This window comes from Patagioenas fasciata, chromosome 1, assembly GCF_037038585.1.
Source record: "Patagioenas fasciata isolate bPatFas1 chromosome 1, bPatFas1.hap1, whole genome shotgun sequence".
In the NCBI taxonomy this organism is placed as follows: domain Eukaryota; kingdom Metazoa; phylum Chordata; class Aves; order Columbiformes; family Columbidae; genus Patagioenas; species Patagioenas fasciata.
In genome coordinates, this window is record NC_092520.1 from 100,710,150 (window position 1) to 100,729,476 (window position 19,327).

General features: G+C 40.9%; 1 protein-coding gene across 3 annotated transcripts in view; it reads left to right on the top strand.

The window, feature by feature from the left end:
- SRPX (sushi repeat containing protein X-linked) overlaps positions 1-19,327 on the top strand; it is a 49,901-nt gene that overhangs the window by 16,798 nt on the left and 13,776 nt on the right. Inside the window, exons 2-4 of one of the 3 annotated variants that reach the window (XM_065842577.2) lie at positions 11,653-11,712; positions 18,227-18,418; positions 19,008-19,184. In XM_065842577.2, coding sequence (XP_065698649.1) covers positions 11,653-11,712; positions 18,227-18,418; positions 19,008-19,184 — 429 coding nt within the window. Of the gene's footprint in view, positions 1-11,652; positions 11,713-11,815; positions 11,915-18,226; positions 18,419-19,007; positions 19,185-19,327 lie in introns of those variants that run through there. The other 2 variants (XM_071811991.1, XM_065842585.2) reach the window with 2 other exon arrangements.

The window sequence follows — 19,327 nt, forward strand, 5'->3', positions numbered from 1 at the left end:
AGTTTTTGACCTACTGACTGTCCTACATGGCTCTGACTTGTTCCTTCGGCTCTTCCTCCCTAGTGTAACTCTGACTTTTTCTTCTACATGCCACCCTTGCAAAGCACTATTATAGCATGAGTAGTCCTGAAGTCCTTAGAAGTCTCTCTTTTTCTTCCAAGAAGGGCCTCCGGTATTAATACTGATAGCCCTTAATGCTTTCGTCTGTTTGCAGGGTGTTTGTAAGCGTCATGGATAAAATAACAAATTTTCTAGAGCAGGGACTTTGTAACCCAATGTTTATGCTTATAGTTTCTCTAAAAGGAAGCTGCTCACATGGAAGTGAGGTGCAAAGTGTGCTGCGACAGACTTCTGGACTGCAGTTGTATTTGACAAGTTGAAGCTAACTTGGGGAGGAATTATCCTTGAGCCCATTGAGGATAATAAGCCACAACAGAAGATATATGTATTTTTCCCTGAGTGGTGATTAAAGCAGAGAAGGTAAGGAGAAGTCCTCAAGGGAGGACTCACTGCCTGCATAAGGTTTACAGTTGTTCTGCATCACTTCTGAAACTCCACTTACTAAAGAGCAAGAGGAGACCACAGTCAGTAACTGCGTTTTTCCACTCCACTTCTGTTTTCTAGGAACTTTTTGGAGAGTTTCCTATGGATTACAATCAGCTCCTGATGCTAATTTTCAAGTGTTGATATAGTGTCTGATACTTAAAGTTGAGATTTTTTTTCATAGGGAGCATTTCTTTTAGGCTGCTCATAAAATCTGAAAAATATTTTGGAAATGGCAGATCTTCAGAAATAACACATGACTCAGGGATAAAGAGAAGCGAGGAAAGCACTGTATCTGGTGCTGTAGTATTAAAAGTTAGATACTGAGATGTGCCAGTTTCCACTGTCAACAATTAAAAAAAAAGAAAGACTATTTCTTCCATCTGTCACCAATTCAGAATAGATCAGGATTAGTGTTCAGTCTCTTTGGAAAGTTATCCTGAAGTCCACTAGAACTTGTCATTAAGAAGACTTTCAGCTTAAGTGTTCTTTACTTAAGCGGTTGCTAGCAGTTCTACCTCTTTTTAGTTTGCTTTTCCATCTCGCAGCGTTCTAGTGCATGTAATGGTGCACCTGCCTGCAACTGCCCCATCCTCCCATCCTTTCTCCATTGAAGAAGCTGCTGAAGCACCTTGTTAGTGTAGGGCTTCATGTGTAATTCAGGCTTGATTTGTTATAAACCAAATTTTATAAATTTCATGAGAAAAGTAAGGGAAAAAAATAACCTCAATTACGTGCTTAGCATAGAAGGTAGCAATGTCCTGTGAGAGCCTTTTGTGCCAGAAGAGTTTATGCCACGGGTGGGGGCTGGTCCTCAGGGTCTGCTGTCCTGATTGGAGGTGTGCCCTGCCATCAGCGGTGGAAACCATAGCAGCACCAAAGTGTGTTCATCTGAAGGGGGTTGTGTCCCAGCATCTAGGGTGGTCTTTAACCTTTCATGTAGCCTGGAGACAGACTAGTCAGTGGAGCTGTTGAGTGAGGGTGGCTGTTGACTTTACCAGTACACAGCTCATCCAGTCTCCTGGAGGGCTCCAGCCATCCCAGCTCTTAGGAAATTCAGAGGACACCAGGTATCTGCAGCTGGATGATGCTGGCAACAGACCTGTTTTGCTTTGTTTCAGTGAGGTGAAAGCTCTCGAGGTCCCTGCCAGCCCATCATTTCTTCATGACTCCAAATTCACATGACTGTTTTTTAGGATGTGTAATTAAGACCCATCAACAAAGCAGTTTTGGAAATAGAGTGTCTTTGAGTGCTGGTCACACATATCTCTGAGGGCTCACTGGTCTCCAAAGTCCTGGTAGAAGAGGAGGGGTTGCTAGCAAGATGCAGGTGGGCAATTCTTAGCTCAGGCTGCTAAATCACTGTGGAGAAAAGCGTCAGACATATGTCAGCAGTGGGTGTGCTGTGAGAAGGTAGCCTAGAAAACAGAGGGCAGGTGGAGATGTGCTGCAGGGTTATAAAATAGCTGGATTTTCCTTAATTGCTTGGAACTTTGTGCTTAGGTAGGTTAGGCTACTGTAGTCCTTTTGACTGGTGACGAAGCTGTAACTAATTGAGGTGAGCTCGTGTCTGACAGGATGGGACAGAGTCTGGGTTTAGCTGCAGACAAATATCACTGGTGGACAGTGCTGTGTGAGAGCAGCACAGAAAGCAGTCATGCTTACAGATGTCCGTGGACAGCAAAACACATGGATGGCCTTTGCAGAGCCTTTTGTAGTTTGTCAGGCACACAGTGCAAACTCTGCTCTATCCAGAGCTGTCTGTATTTTCCATGCACAACCCCATAGCTGCTCTAAATAATGAAGACTTTGCTTTCCTGATGTACTTAACCTCTGACTTAGATCACATGTATGCTCAGAATAGCAAATATAGTATTATGCAGTATGCAGCTGTGATAGCTGTGTTTTGTGTAGGTGTAATGCAGTGTGTTTACCCTCCTTAAACATATTGATTAAAGAATGTATTTTTTTTCCACCTGAATTGATTTATATCTTATTGTTCATGACACTTTTTGTCTTTTCTTTGATAACAGTCTGTGGTACTGTGACTGTTCCTGATCGTAAAGAGAAATGCTGCCTTTAGGTTTTTTAACATTGTTTATTGAAGAGTTCCTTAAGCAAAAATCAAATGTGATTTCCTCATGACCTGAACAAAGGTAACATTTTCTTCCAGCCTTCTCCCTGTTGATCTCCTGGTGGCATAACTGGCTGCCATTCCATATATTCAGGGACATCTTTCATTCACCTGTCTTTCTGGTGTTTTCATTTTGTTTTGCTGGATTTCAATTTATTGCAAGATCCTTATGAGGTGGAGTCCTTTAAATGGGAGGGCAGATGCTCTTGGGCCTTCTCTTGCCAGCTTAAAAAATCATGGAAGCTTACTTCTTCCTCTTTCTCTGCACTTAGTTATTTAAATGTTCAGTTCAGCATTGAGTCTGAACAAAAACCCCCTCAGTGGTCATGCTGAAAATCAGCATTTCATGAGAGCACTGTTCATGTGCGTAGTGTTCAGATTTTTCCCTTTGAGCCACACTCCCAGCTTGACCCCCACAGCCCATCTATTTGATGTGTCATTGTAGTACCGTGTGGGTTGTACTGTGCAGAAGTCAAGGGAACATGGCCTATGTTGGAAATAAGGAGCAACACAGGAGATGGCTGATATTTCTCTTGAAGATGTACCAGTGTCAGGTCCCAAGTATACCTTTGTTAGCCTGTAGAGCTGCTTTTTTTTTTTTTTCATGGAAATCAACAATTTATTTCTGTAGCAGAGGCCTGTCATCTGTATGCTTCACTTTTTTGTCTAGATTTTTCCTTAAATTTTCTATTGAAAAGTATAAATATTAATATATATATATTTTACAATTCTGAAATTACATTTTAAGCAAAATTTGTATAAATCTTCACTTCCCGTTGAATCATTCAAAATGACACATCACAAGAGCAATCCAGAGCAAACCAGAATTTCCATTGACCATAAGGACACAATTTTAATGAAGGATATTACTTTTTTACATCTTGAAGTGAATAGTATTTAAAAAACAATTACTGAAGGCCTTTGGCCATTTTATGTATGTGTACTGCAAACAGTATTGGGATATACTGCTCATCCTGACACTGAACACACAATTACAGTAAAAGCAAATGCATTTGCAATGGAGCAAGAGATCTGGGAGCAGCCTACCACTGCACTGAGGTTCCTGGACCGTACGTGTGTGTTGGCAAAAGTGTCTGTAGCCTCTCGTTAAGGCTGCCAGTTTTTCCATTGATTGCTGCGTGTTACAGGACTTTTGCCTGTGTTGAGCCAGAGCCACTTGAACAACTTGCACTGTTATTGCCAGGCTGGAGAGGAAAAACAATAAACCAAAATCAGTGGTGGAAAGTGTTTTGCTTTGGATTTGCTGTATCTAAGACATCTACATGTGTATATAAAAGGAAGCAGAGTTGAATTGTGCTTTACAGAGCTTTTCTCAACTAACACTAGCTTCTGTGTCCATGCAGTGTCGATCCCACCACTGATTTTTGTGAGAGTAAAGTACATGGGCATGGCTGCCTACCTCTGAATATGTGATTTCTTTGAAATGGATGGGACACCTTATGCCAGGAGTAGTGTTTTCTTTGTCACATGCTATTGCCAGCAAGTGAAATGAGTTTTATGTTGTCAGCTGACTTCTATGTAAAGCGATAGTTTTTTCAACATGTGTAATCAGTTTCGAAGCACCCTCATTGCTTGGTGTCAGCTGCAGACTGGGCTGTACGGTCCTTGTGGGTCCCTTCCAACTCAGGCCATTCTGTGATTCTGTTCTTCATAGTTCCATTGGGTCACAGATGGCAAGAGAGGAGGAAAGAGATTATCTTTTGGGAAAATAAACTTTGCCTGTATTTTCCTAATCAGATTAGTGATTTCTGTGTAATTGGAAGGTTTTATTTCACAAAGCATAAAACATGAGACATCTCTGACCTCTTTTGAACTTGCTAATTCTGAAGCTTTCTGTTCTCCATTTCAGTTGTGCTTTGATTTTGATGACTTTGAAAGAAGTGTTCTTTGATGGAATCTTGTACAAGACCTCTCTCTTGAAGCAAGTTAAAACCTGTGCTTTAAAATGTGGTGTTTGCATATTAATCAATACCAAAACACGGTGAATTAATCTGTATGTAGCCCTTAGGGGATCTTCTTGGTATGGGATTATCTTGTGTGCCTGAAAGACCTTACACCTGCAAGGAATGGAAGCGTAACAGTGGTGTGGCTCTTGCAGGTATGCATGGAAGCTCAAGTCTGTGCTATCCATGTGAATATTTCCATAAATAGAGGCAGGGAAATTTCAGATATCTCTGGAAGTTAATCATGTGGGCTACTAAACTGCACAGAGGATTACTGGAAAAACTGTTAACTTGGTCTGGATGAGTGATATGAGTTTGGATTCGGGAATATGCCGTGATTCTCTTGATATCTTCTACTTCTCAGTTCAGCACAACTCTTGCTGAATACAAGTTTGTCAGATATCTGTGCTTTAACTTGCAATCCTGTGCATTGCAAATATAGTTGGAACTATTGATTGTGTCAAGCAGGAGGCTTAAAAATGGTGTGGCCAGTGGGAACATCCTTTGAGGAAAGAGGAGGGCAAATGTTATCTTTTGACTGACTATGCCTTTTGAAGACTGCTTAATATGAGCAGTTGCCATTAGATTCTCTACATTTAAATATGTTTATTAATACAGACGTATTTCTATATCAACTCACACGTATGAAGACTCAAGGCAAATCCATATCTCTGGTTATTTATTAATTGATTTTGCTGACACTTTTGCTCTTTTATTTGTTCTGCTTTGATTTCTGTAACAAAATTAATTTTATATTTGTCATGGTGGTGTTTTAAGTCTTACAGACCAGATGAAACAAAACATCTGAGTGTGCTGGCAGCTTTAAACAACTACTGAAATCTCGCTGAAGCCAATGGTATTTAAACATGAGCTTTGCAGAACTGAGGCATAATGTTCAACCAGTAAAGAATGAGATGAAACACCCACCTTTCCATTTTTACTACCATCATAAAATGAGTGCAAGTACTTTTACACACAAAGTAAAGCCCTCTGATTGAAGGTCGTGACCATTTTTAGTGCCTTTTCTGCTGCCTCATGTACATCTTCCAGACTTCTGAAGTCTTAGTGTGAACTAGCCCTGCTGTACTGCAAGAAACTCTACAATCTGCTGCACATAAAGCTAAGTATTTTAATTTGTATGTTTGATGTGGTTTCAGGTACCATGAAATGAAAAATTGTGATGCAAAATATTGGAGGAACTAAATCCAGATGTTACAGGCTTACGGGTAGAAACTTGTCATTCTCTTCTTACATGTGCTTAAAATGATCAGCTGTTTGAATGTGGGAGGAATTCCCAACCACATTCCTCTGTTTTGGACAGATGGATTGCCTGCAGAATGAGCCTTTCCTTTCTTCCCTGTATCAAAAGTAGCCAGTGTCTGCAAACCAGAGAAGATGCCATCCGAGTTCATTTAGCTCATGTTATTTCCCTGTGTGCAACACACGATGTCATTACAACTGTTGTTTGGTGGGGTTTGTTTGGTTTTGTTTGGTTGTGGGTTTTTTTTGTTGTTGCTTGGTTTTTTTTTCCTTTTTTTTTCACTTTGTTTTCTTTTTGGCTCTTCTATAAAATCTACCATGCAGCTGAAATGTGAAATTATCACTATTTTTTTAGGATTGGCTTTTGCGTTGTCCATTTTCCAGCAGTGTTCAAAAAATCTGAAATGCAGTGATCTTTTCTGAAATATGTATTTAAGTAAATTTGTGCTATATTTAAGACTTCAAGCTTCAGTAGAGCATAAACTGGCACGTTGACTTCAGCTGCTGATTTTTACAGTATGTACCGGTATTGCCTAAAAAATCCAAGCTTTTCTTAATGTATTCTGCAGGACCGCAGGTACAGTAGATATGAAACTCTTTGGTCTGCCTGGTGCTAAACTAGAGAGGAGAGCACTGCTGTTCAGAAAAAAGCCCTTATTGCAGGCTAAATGCTGCAGCTGCTTGTACTTCAGTGGCCGAACTTGTCCTGTCTCAGGGCAGCAAACTGTAAAAAGTTTCCAATTGGTTTCATGAACTGTACTGTTGTCTGTATCTTATTTTCAGTTGATCCAACTCAAAAAGAGTTAAGAAATTCCTATATTAGTCATGGGGAAAAAAACCCAAAAAACAAAAAAACACAGGTTTTTATAGCTCTTTTGCCTCTTATAGCCCACATTCCTTCTTTTTCTCAGTTATGAAGGATTTATAACACAATAGCATGTTACATGTTATTCATGTACATACCTGTGTATAGAGTGCTTGCCTGAGCATTATGTTCTTGTGCCCTGATTCTGCCAGCACGTCTGCATGGGTGAACCTTTGCAAGGGGGAGAGGAGTCCTGTGTGTGTGACCCATATGCAATCACTGACATAATCAGTGCCATCAAACAACGGAGTACCAGAGTCCTCGTTCCCTTTGTCCATGTGGGTAATTCCAGCGACCCTGGTGATGATCTTACAGTGAATAATTCTGCTAAGGTTTATATGCGGTTGCAGGCTTTAACGTTGTGTTTCTCAGTTACTGATGCTTTGTTTTTCATTTTATTTTTTTTTTTTTTTTAAAAAAAAGAAACCTTTAAGTCTTCTACTGGTATTGACTTTTTTTTTCTTTGTGCATTTTTATTATTATTTTAAACCTTGTCTTGCTGTTGCTTGTCAAAGTTAGATGAGTCAGTGAGAAAATGCCTGGCTTCAGATTGGAGAAGGTGCAAAGTTTTTTGTAGAATCAAGATGTCTAAGGAATTATTGACAGCTTTTCTAGTTCTGGAGACATTTGAGGCAATAAAGGCAGACTGGAAAGAGTGTTTTCTAATTAAATGTTAATACCATGTCATATCTGAAAGGTTTTATTGTGAAGGTTACCTACCCATCTGAGGGTTTTTGCCTGCTGTGGCCTGAATTGGTGTACCTGACAAGTGTGGTGAAGTTTAGGATCTTGTTGTCTGGAATGGTGTCTTTCTATCTGCTTGGGGATCTGCAGTACACGAAGGACTAATATACTTGAAGTCAGGTTTTGAGCAAAGCTGAGGGACAGCAGAAGTTCTCTTAAAACCTGTTCAATCAGATAGCATTTGTCTTCCTTCTCTGGCTCAGCAAACACTGAAAATTGATTGCCACTCTTGTGTAGCAACCCAAGTACTCTTCTCTCAAAGGTTTCGCAGACTTATTAACAAACAGCCAAGTGGGACAGCAATCAGATCCTATAAATATAGGAATGGAGCCATCATGAGAAACTGAGAATAGCAGCCTCCATTGACTGTAAGAGCACAGTACTTCAGCAGATACTTGATGTTGAACATAAAGATCTGTAATCAATTTTGAGTGGGTTTAAGATTAAACAAATGGTTTCCTTGAGGGTGGTGAGCCCACTTCAGGAGATACTTAAGTGTTTTGCTGAATGAGAGTTGGCTTGAAGGCTGGCATCGGGACACTTGGAGTGGACTTGGCAACCGCAAAACATAGGCAAAACTGATCCTGAAATGGTCTGACTTAGGTTTTGTGCAAATGGGTAACTGTTGTGTGATTGAGTGTCCCATTAGCTTGCCAGTTTGAACACTAAAAGTAAATGTGTTATCTTAATAATTAATTCTTCTTGTATGAGGATTTTTACTTTGTCGTAGAATCATAGGATGGTTTGGGTTGGAATGGACCTTAAACATCATCTAGTTCCAACACCCTTGCCGTGAGCAGGGACACCTTCCACTAGACCAGGGGGCCTTGAACACTTTCAGGGATGGGGCATCCACAGCTCCTCTGGGCAACCTGTTCCAGTGCCTCACCACCCTCATGATGAAGAATTTCTTCCTTGTATCTAATCTAAACCTACACTCTTTCAGTTTAAAGCCATTTACCCTTGTGGTATCACTACACACACTTGTAAAAAGTGCCTCTCCAGCTTTCTTGTAGGACCCCTTTAGGTTCTGAAAGGCTGCTGTAAGGTCTCCCCAGAGCCTTCTCTTCTGCAACCTCAACTCTCTCAGCCTGTCTTCACAGGAGAGGTGCTTCAGCCCTCTGATCATCTTCATGGCCCTCCTCCAGACTTGCTCGAGCAGGTCCATGTCATTATGTTGGAGGCCCTAGAGATGAACACAGTACTGCAGGTGGGGTCTCACAAGAGCAGAGTAGATGGGCAGAATCACCTCCCTCAACCTGCTGGTCATGCTTCTTTTAATGCAGCTCAGGATACATCTGGCTTTCTGGGCTGCAAGTGCACATTGCCAGATCATGTTCAGCTTCACATCAAACAACATCCCCAAATCTTTCTTGTCAGGACTGCTCTCAATCCATTCTCTGCCCACCCTGTATTTGTGCTTGGGATTGCCCCAACCCATGTGCAAGGATCTTGCACTTGACCTTGTTGAACTTCATGAGGGCTGCATGGGACCACCTCTCAAGCCTGTCAGAGTCCCTCTGGATGACATCTGTACCCTCCAACATATTGACTGCATCACACAGCTTGGTGTTGTTGGCAAACTTGCTGAGGGTGCCCTCAGTCCCACTGTCCGTGTCACCAAAAAAGATGTTAAACAGCTCTGGTCCCAATACCAACTCCTGAGAAATGCTGCTTATCACTGGTCTCCACTTGAACATCGAGCCGTTAACTGTAGCTTTTTGAGTGCAACCATCCAGCCAATTCCTTATCCACCAAGTGGTCCATCCATCAAGTCCATGTCTCCAGTTTAGAGACAAGAATGTCATACAGGACACTGTCAGGTAGATGACGGCAGTTGCTCTTCCCTTATCCACCAACACTGTAACCCTGTAGTAGAGGGTGGAAACAGAAGATGTTGAACTCCATGAGCAGAGCCTTGATTCACGGCAAGTGCAGTGAATAACTCTTCAATGTCAATTTTTGTTAGAAGACAATCAAAAGCATTAAATTATTTCTCATCTAAGGAACGGTAAATATGTAAGAGGTCACATAGCTCTAAGATTTACTGATATTTAAATGCTAAAGTCATTGCACAGTAAAATTTGGACAATTAAGAATGAAAACACTGACGCAACAGTTTTATAACCCTCAAACTGAGTAATTAGCTGAGTATCTTGATTTCTGACAGAATAATTGATGCTTAGAGAAGTCTTAATTTACACATCAAGGTCTCCATAAAGTCCTTGGGGATCACAGTTTGCTCTTTATGTTATACAGTCAGACTTCAAGTGCAAAAAAGTTTAACATTTGTATGTGGAGAAATTTTTCAGATGTCAGTGTTGAGGCATAAAAAGTTCAACCACAACAATAAATATAAAATACTCCAGAGAAATGGCTTTTAAGTGATAGGAAGCCTGTTCTGTACATGAAGTCCATGATTTCAGGAGAGAAGCTGTTCAGAATTCACTTCATCAGGTCCCAGCCTGAAGCCCTCTGAAAACTGGCAGAAGGATTCCTGGTGATAAGAGCAAGCTTTGAATCGAGTCTAAGGTGAATTGTGAGGGGTTTGCTACTTTTATGGTAGATGTGAACATGACCCTCTTGATTTTTCACATGCGGGAACCTGAATGGTTCGGGTAGCTGCAGTGTTGGTGCAAGGCTTTGGGCTGACATGGAGCACACGCATCTCCCAATTCCCTGCAGTTCCCGGTAGGCATCGCTGAGTGCTGTGGGCTGGTCCTGGGTCAGGGGCACTAGTGCCCAATGTGCAAGTGACATGGTGAGAAGGGTCACGGGAGATGCAAAGAGTCTCTTCTTCAAGCGGTCCAAACCGATGCAGCACTGCTTGCAAAGGTGCAGCTGCAGATACATGGGCTGGGTTTTCCTGAGACTGGTAGAGTAAGAAGTAAAGTTTCACTGGCTTCTGGGCAGTTTATTTTGGTTTTTATAATAAGTGGAATTTGTTGAAGATGCTGACAGTAATTCCGGGGAGACAAACATTGTTTTGATGGGTCTTTTATCCTTATGCTAAGTCACCCTAACCATCACTGTCTGTTGGGTTTGATTTCTGCAGAAAATTATGCGCTTTGCACATGAAATTAGTAGCTTATTGAGGCACCTTAATTGTTTAATTTAGTCTAACTTTAAGCAGCAGCTTGTACAGGCCGTGATCACAGACCTCAACAAATGATGAAATATCTCTATAGCTGTAATTTGAAATAACATTCAGGAGAAGGTCCTGTACTGTTGTGCTGAACCAGCTTAGTACCTGCCTCTTGCATGTCAGGTTTTTAGAAAGATTTCTCAGAGAGATCTGTATGAGCCCTTTTTTGTGGAGAACACATCTAGAATTTGGACTAGACTTCATGCTCTGAACCTGCTGATCTCAAATAAACGTTGCTTAAGGATATTTTGAAGGCTTTCTTACCAAGCACCATGTTTTATTGATGAATTACTTGAATGGTGGTGCTCCAGATGGTTTCTGATTTTCAAAAGCAGTTTCTACCTTTATTGTAAGCTTATAGTTGTTGCACGAGTCTTTAAAAGTACAGGACTATACTATCCATCTCTTTATTTTGAAGAACCCCAGAAGACTGCATGATATTAAACTCTGGGTTTGATTTGAGTGTAACTTGTGTTTGCAGGTAACGTACCTCCATGCTTTGTTCTTGGTATGAAGATCATACAGGTTGTAAACAAGGGTTATTCTCAAGTTATGCACATTTTACTTCTGCTGTTTGGCCTGATGGCTGTTAACAGCTACTGACACTATGGAACCACTTTATAGTGAAACTTTTGATGTCCTCCTTCACCTGTACCTCCTCTGCTCTCTCTGCTCAATAGATGAACTTCATGATTGATGGGCTTTCCGTAGCAGAGGAGCTGTGACTTGACATGTGCAACAAGGCATTGCTTGAAAGTGCTTTGGAAGCAATGAGAGCGATTTTTCTATTTCACTTGATTATCAAATCAATTTGCCCCTTCCAAATTCACTATAAACTGGGTCTGCTATGAATTTGAGCTTTCAGAGAAGCCCGTGCTGATGGCGTTGCATAGATTATAGCATTTTAATCTTGCATGTCTTTTTGCAAAACTTTCTTATATTCTTAATTTATGTTTCCTTTCTTGCTGCAGTTCTTTTTCTCTATTTTGTATTGTAGGATCGGGATATTCACCCCTTGAAGATGACGAAGATGTGTATGCTCGCAATAGATATAAAGGTGAATGCTTTGCTTATATGCTAAAGAGGATCAGCTGATTGCTAAGAGAAAGCTTCTTTCTCTTTCTTTTCATGGATTATAAAATCTTGGAGATCCAGCTCCATGCTTTTTCTCATGGATTTTTAGATCAAGATTTAATTTCTACCCCTTTTAACAATGGAAATTAGACCAAGTGCTGATCACCACTCTTGTATGCACCTGAGTAAGTAACTTTTTGCATTGCCTTTGCTTTTGGAAGATCAGGCTGTTAAATCATGAAAATCCAGGAAGAGTTTCTCTTTCTTCTTAATACATCCTAACAAAACCATCGAAGATAAGCTAACTCAAAACCTGGGCCTGTTGATGGTAATGTATAGAAGTATATGCAAGAGAACTTGATTTTCATGACTTTTTTTTTTTCTGTAAAGTTGTTTGCATTTTGGGTTAACCTGCTACCTGAAATGCAAAGTGTGTTTAACAAATGAACAGGTATATTCTAAAACAACTTAAGTAGCTTTACGGATGAGTGACTGTATTTGGATATTTATAAAGCAAACTCTTCCGTATTCTAGATTTTGCCATTTAGCAAGACTAAGAAGTTTTTTGATGTTATTGATAAATCTCCCATTTACTATGTTTGTTTTCTTAAAAAGTCTGCTTCTGTCTCAATACCCCTCTCCTCCGCCAAAATCCCTCAGAAGCCCAGACAGTAAAGAAACTTTGCATTTAATTTGTGGCTTTAAATGGTAACTGTGTTTAGTAAGCTAATCTATAGTCATGCTAGAATTGTAATGCAATCATTTTGATTACTTGAAAATATTGGGCATTGGCGCTGAGTCGTATGTTATTGATTCTCTGCGAAGAGTCAATGGGCTTTGTAAGAGGTAAGTCATAAAGTAATTCAGGCATTTATGAACAACAAAGAGGAAAGCACAGATGTGATGCCCATGTTGCTGTGTTCGTAAATGTCTTAGGTTCCTCCCAGTAAAGTACTTAAGCAAAAAATTTTGCTTTCAAACACATGCAGAAATATTTCTTTAAAGCTTTAATTAGGTAAACTCATTTTTATTTACCTTTTACTGTGTAACCCTGTGAAGACACATAGATAAAGAGTTCCAGAGATCATGAAGATAAATCAATGCCAATTCATGCCAGGGCAGGCAAGTAGTTAAAATGCAGATTCTGTATAAATTTCTTTTATGTGGTGATCCAAAATGGATTATACTCATGTCAGCCAAAATGTCACCAGGATAAGTGAAACATAATGACTCGTTCACGCAGATATTAAATACTGCCCCGAGTTTAGAAGCGCTACTGCCAAATGCTGAAAATGGGACAATGTGAATCTAAGAGTATAAAGTGTTGGCATAGAAAAGGCTCACTCTTGATTAGCATACTTATTTAAGTTGGTATTGGGGGGAAGGGAGTGGAGAAATACAAAGCAAGGAGAAATGGGCTGAGTAGCTACGTTCAGAGCTTCTCCTTAAATGTGCAGTGCAGCATTTTGGGTATGGCATATTGCTTAGTAACTAAAACTTCACAGTAACACATAACTAAATGAATTTCCCTAACTGATGTTAACATACATAAGCAGCGTTGTTCTTCTTTGCACATATACACAGTAAACAGTGCAAGCGAACACACAAATCCATCCTCTTTAGCATCTGCAAACAAAACATCACGGTTTATTGGGGGTGATTTGACCTCCTACCAAACCCTTTTGTTGTTATCTGGATGTTTTTCAACTTGCTCAGCTTTCCAAAGAAACATCGCTGAGACTTTCTGTGCCCACAGCATTTTTAATGAGTTTTTCCCTTCCTCCCTGGTGAACCCTCAGCTCTGTTGGCTGGCGTACCAGCAAGCAACAGCACAACCTGTCACTTTGCATGCTGCTTCTGAAGGAAATGCTCAGCTGCGGCTGGTGTTTAAACAGGACTGAGGGCTTGGGAGAAACCATGCTCTGAAAAATGCTTTCCTTCCTGCCAATTGGCAAGGCGGACTCAGATCATATTTGATGAGGAAAGGCTTCCCGAACACAGCAGCCCCTGTATTCATCACAGCTCTAGTGCCACTGCTCTGATGATCCTCATTTGTAGTGTGTTTTTTTCAAAAGCTGTAGCCCCAGCTGTAGAGGCAACGTTGTGGCTTCAGGCATTTCTGCTTGTTGCTTTCCAGGGGTTTCAGACACAACTTTGAGTCTCTGAAATGCTTTACTACTAAGCGATAATGCAGGCTATTGTATCGCTGAGGAATGGTGCACACTTTCTGTTAAGCAGAAAAACTACATAGATCCCAGTACCTAAAAACTCTAATTTCAGTTAGGTGAACAGAGCCCGGTATGGATGATGAAGCTCCAGACAAGGTGCCTGGGAAACCTGTAGCTTTTCTTATTCTCCAAGCCTTCAGGAACACGGCTGATCTTGTCTTGAGGCAAGGAGGAGCTTGTGTGACCTCTCAGGGCCCCATCCAGCTCTAATATTCTATAAATACTCCATGTAGTTGCTTAGCTTTTGAAAACCAATATGTGCCTTCACTTAAAAATAAACAAACTTTGATCTAAAACTTTGTTGTCTCATTTGATGTGCTTTCAGGCACATAAGCTTTTCAAGTTAGCTGGGTTTTTTTCAGTGATATCAGTTGGTCTAGACCCAGATATTTGCCCCCTAATAAGCCCTGCCTCACCCACTTTCTTCTAATCACATTCAGTTCCAGACTAAGCACAATAATGTTTTAGATCAAACAGATGTTCCTTCTAAGCTCTTCAAGTTATCTGCATCCAAAAGCATGTCTGGTTTTGTTTTTCTTCCTGACAGTATCATTTGGTCCAGTAAAAGATGTATTACCTCTCGCTAGGAGCCTTGCTTTTTTTCTCTCTGTAGACCATCGGAGCTGCAACAACACCACAAGAAAGGCTTTTTCAGTATGCTGTTTGTTCATTAAACTGCATTTCTCAGCTGTTAGCCTTTTTTAAAATATATATATATATGTGCAGCTGTTTACTCAAGGCAAGCATGTTTATAAAGCCACAAAAATTTGCAGAAAAACTCAGGCAATTTGCAATACCTTGAAACAGCTGCTTGGCTTTTTTTTTTTTTTTTATTAGCCTCTCAATCATGTTGCAAAGTATCTTAACACCCTTTACAAAGGAAATCAGCCATGTTCATATGTACCTTATATATGTGGAAAACCTCAGGCATAAATATCTTGAACAGATTTGCTGAAGGGTTACCTAGCTGGTTGGGGCAGAAGCTCAGTGTACCTGAGTCCTCATCTCCCCTGTTGTGCCACTTCAGTCAGTGTTTTCCTGGTAACTTCAGGTTTAAACCCTTTTGCAGAAAACCTGAGGCCTCCTCCTTAGTTAAGGAGGTCCTACAACAAGTGGGAAAAGCTTGCTTTTTTTTTTTTTTTTACTTGAAAAGAAATAAATGAAAACGAAGTTTAGGGTCTCAAGGCATGAGAAGAACAAGTGGGCAGAAAAACTGGAAATTTTGGGGATGAAACCATTGAAGGGGAGATTCTGGAGAAGCTGTTTTTAGCTCAGGAGGAGGAGGCAGCTTTCTCCAGGAGGTGAATGAGGTTGCCTCTGTGTATCCAATGTGCAGGGCTTCCCCCAGAAAGAGATCAGAGATGATGCCTGAGACTGCACCAGTGGCAATGGGGCCGGCAGTGCTGAAGGCTGCAGAGGTGGGTGCCGTCCTCATCCGTTCCTTCAGCAGTAGCTGATTGACTTCTGCTCCTATCAGCACTCACTCCTCACGCACTCTCCCAGTTTAAATTTGGTTCACAGCAAGGATGAAAAATGTGAGCCACTGTGATACAGCCTTTAAACAAAGTGGCCCAAGTCAGTTGATGTTTTTTTGGTTTGTTTTTTTAATGTATTTTGGTGATGAGGGGATATAGATTAGGGTGAAGGACAGGCAATAGTTCTAAAAACAAAACAAAGACAAACAAAGAAAACCTCACCCCAAAACAGCCACCACCAAAACAAACAAACAAACAAAAAACCCACAAAAGAAAAAACACAAAAAACCCCAAACCATAAAAACCACCACAAACAGGCAGAAAACACTCTCCACCAAACTACTTTTTCATAATTGTGAGGTAAATAGTGCAGGCTGTATTCGACATTCAGTGCTTCTAGAAAACAGGACCATAGGTAGGCAAAGCGGAGATGGGATGGTTATGTGGCTGAGCCAAAAAGCTGAACTGCCCTCTGCCACTCTCCTGCTGTGACGCTGGTCGGCTCCTTTCCCGTGCCTCAGTTTCTGCGTATTTGGTGACACTGAAAGTAACGCTGCTTACTCGTCTTTGTAAAGGGCTTTCTGTGTATTGGGGAAATAAAAAAATAAGCATGTCACAGCACAAGATAACTGCTTCAGAAACAGACTAGTTTAGAGGAACTTGGTTTAGTCAAAAGCTTGACAATTATTCTCTGATGCTCTGATGCATCCTCTGATGCTATTTGTGTTGATTCGGGACCAGCACAGCAAAATGTAGGTGCAAAATGTAAATATGTCCTAGAGACATTGTACACTGAATATAAATATCTCATGTATGAGAAATATAACGGGCTGTATTGATATTTGTAAATTTATTTATGTAGCTGATCCAAATTGTGTAGAAAAATGTACATAGTAACTATAAGAATTAAGAACTAGAAGTGAACATCTGCCAAAGATGAGTTAGAAATTATTTTGAAATGTGTCCTGTGACTTTGTAAGGATGAAGGCTAAAACTCTTTGCATTTTGTTTGTTTGGGGCTTTTTTCCCCATCTTTCTTGCAGACTTCAGAAGTTTTGTCATGTACCTCCCACATGTCACACTTTGTCACACAGGATTTCAGGACCTGACATCTTTCTCTTTTTGCCTTCCAATCCTTCCCTGTCTCTCGGTGCATCCTTTTCAAACCTTGGAGCTGAGAACGGGCAGGCTTAGTCCCTCATTGTGTAGGAAACTCCTAGCAAGGAGCTGCTCGCTGCAGAAAAAGCGCAGCTTTCTTGGTGCATCCTGCTGTCCAAGCTAAACAAATATTTTTAAGCTTTGACTGGGAAGGGAAAGTCTCCAATACTGCACCCATCAGTATCACAGTATGGTGTTAAAGCCTCACAAGAAGACGATACCTGTATCTTGAGAATTTTGAAGTGTAGCCCTGAGCAGTTATTAAACATTCAGTTTGATGTCCATGTGTTTCCCTTTTTCCCTTGGACTCGATCAGAACATTAGCCATGAAGTCTCAGCCAAATTCCAGTTTTGCTATGACTTGGTAGATCTGTCCATGTTACTGTCCTGCATTCAGGACAATTAGAAGGTAGTTCTCATACTTAGGCTGCATGTCCATGATATTAAGGAAAGGTGAGTTATCCACCCATCTTTGCAGATGAAGAGTACAACACGTAAAGTCCAGGCCTTTGAGAGCATCTAGAACTGGACTGAAATTTCTGCAGCTCCAGTTCCCTTTTCTGGACGTGTGCTAAGGATATAGCATGCTTATGAACGAACATTGACACTCTCTGAAGGATTTAACCATAGGAAGTGCAGGGGTTTGCGCTGTCAAGTACACACATTGTGCCTGAATGCATGTTGCACTCAGCAGCTGCAACTGACTACCAAAAATAGAGGAATAAGGTCAGATTTTGCTCGAAAACTCTTCACTTAGTCTGTTGGATTGAACACTCGCCTTCAGGTTTAATCATGGCAATAGTATTGTGCCCATTTGCTGGTAGAAGGCTATTTGAATGTTACAGTGTGGCACTGCAGAACTGCTGAGAACAGTGAGGGAGCTGCTGTTCTAGCACCCTTTGAGAGTTCCAGTTCAGCCTTAATCCTGGATCATAACTTGGAAAGTAACTTTGCAGAACTGGAGCTGTACTTAAACCCTGAGTGGTTGTTCTGACACATGGAGGATGTGTGCAGACAGGCTTGACGTATTGTATTGGTAAGGTGATTTTATGTAAGTCACATCCTTTCTAACTGTGGGAGAGCTTGAATTATCAGAGTTCAAGTTCAGCCAGGGCAGTGTCCTTTACTGTGCATGTTATTATGGAACATGTTTTTATTTAAATGGACAGCATGAGAGCTAAATGTTGCAAAGATTACAAGTACAGCTAGACCAAAGGGGTTCCTAAATGCAGACTTGCATTCCCAAAGAGAAGTTAGATGTATCCGTTTGAAAATAAGAGGGGAAAAAAGGTCCGGTTGTCATCAAACTGTCCACATGGTGGCACACTTATTCCATGGACAAAAAAACATAGACCACCCCTCACCATCCCGCCCCCCCCATCTAATGGCTACTATCTTTAATGTTAGTAATAAAAAAAAGCTGCCAGTCTTTGAAGGACTGACCTTCTGATGTAGAAGACATAGTGCACCTTGCTGCAGAGTTACTTCTCCGCTTTGAGGATTGGTGGCTTTTTAAGCAAGACTTTTTTTTCCATTTCTTCTCTGTGACCTTGAATAAAGAAAGTGATTTTATATTTGTGTCTGACCTTTTACATTTTGCGAAATACTATGTGTGTTTTTTTGTCCTCTGTGCTAGAAACACCGTGGTGCTCCCCCATTAAGGTGAAACATGGCTATGCAAACTGCAGGACACCTCAAGGGCAATATTACAAGAATGTATTGGGGACAAGATGTGATATTCGCTGTCAAAAAGGCTATGAGCTGCATGGCCCTCAGCAGCTAATTTGTCAGTCAAGCAAACGTTGGTCTGGGAAAGTGCTGTGCAAACGTAAGTGGCTATGAAATCTATGTGTGTGGCTTGCGCCACAGGTTTAACAGACGGTAAACTCCATACGCATGAAACAATGAGGTTTGGATAGTAATGGGCGTTTTAAACATTGACAATATACTTCGGTATGTAGATGGGCTTGTTGCTGAGGATCTTACAGTGGTACGTGGCATGGTAAGTATTGTGACTGGTACAAATACTCTTGGCACACAGGGGATGTTTTATGAGAGTAGGAATAGTTTTATGACAGAGTGACAAAACTGCTTTAAAATAGATCCCATTGTGGATTTTATAAGCTGAGACAATTTGTGTCAGGTGTCTAAGTGGGTTCCTGCAGTAAAGCATTTTTTGACAAGAAAGGAATAGGTACTCATCATCTTTTTCTCATAAATATTATATTAGGCCACTGTGTATGTAAAGTTAAATTTGAAACACAGCTAATAAGATCAGTGTGAAAAACCTCATGTGGAACATGACTTTCTCCCACTTGTTGTTTGCTAGCTGCGTCTTTTTTTCTGTGAAATACCCACGTTCACAATTCTCTAAAGAACAATAACAGGTTCCCAGAAACCTTTGTTTTCTGTTCCAGAAAAGCGCTGTCCCACCCTGTCCATGCCAACCAACGGGGGCTTCAAGTGTTTAGACGGTGCCTACTTTGGCTCCAGGTGCGAGTACTACTGTTCACCAGGGTACCAGCTGAAAGGCGACCGTATAGTGACATGCATGGACAACAAAGTTTGGAGTGGCCGGCCAGCGTCCTGCGTTGGTGAGTAGGATGGTTGGTCTGCATCCTGGAAAGTCTACATCTTGAGGTACCTGCTGGTGCCCGAGTCCCTCAAACGAATTCCAATATGCTTTTTTATGCAGTTCCTGGGGATGAAAAATGACTGTCCCTTTTGAGGAAGCAGA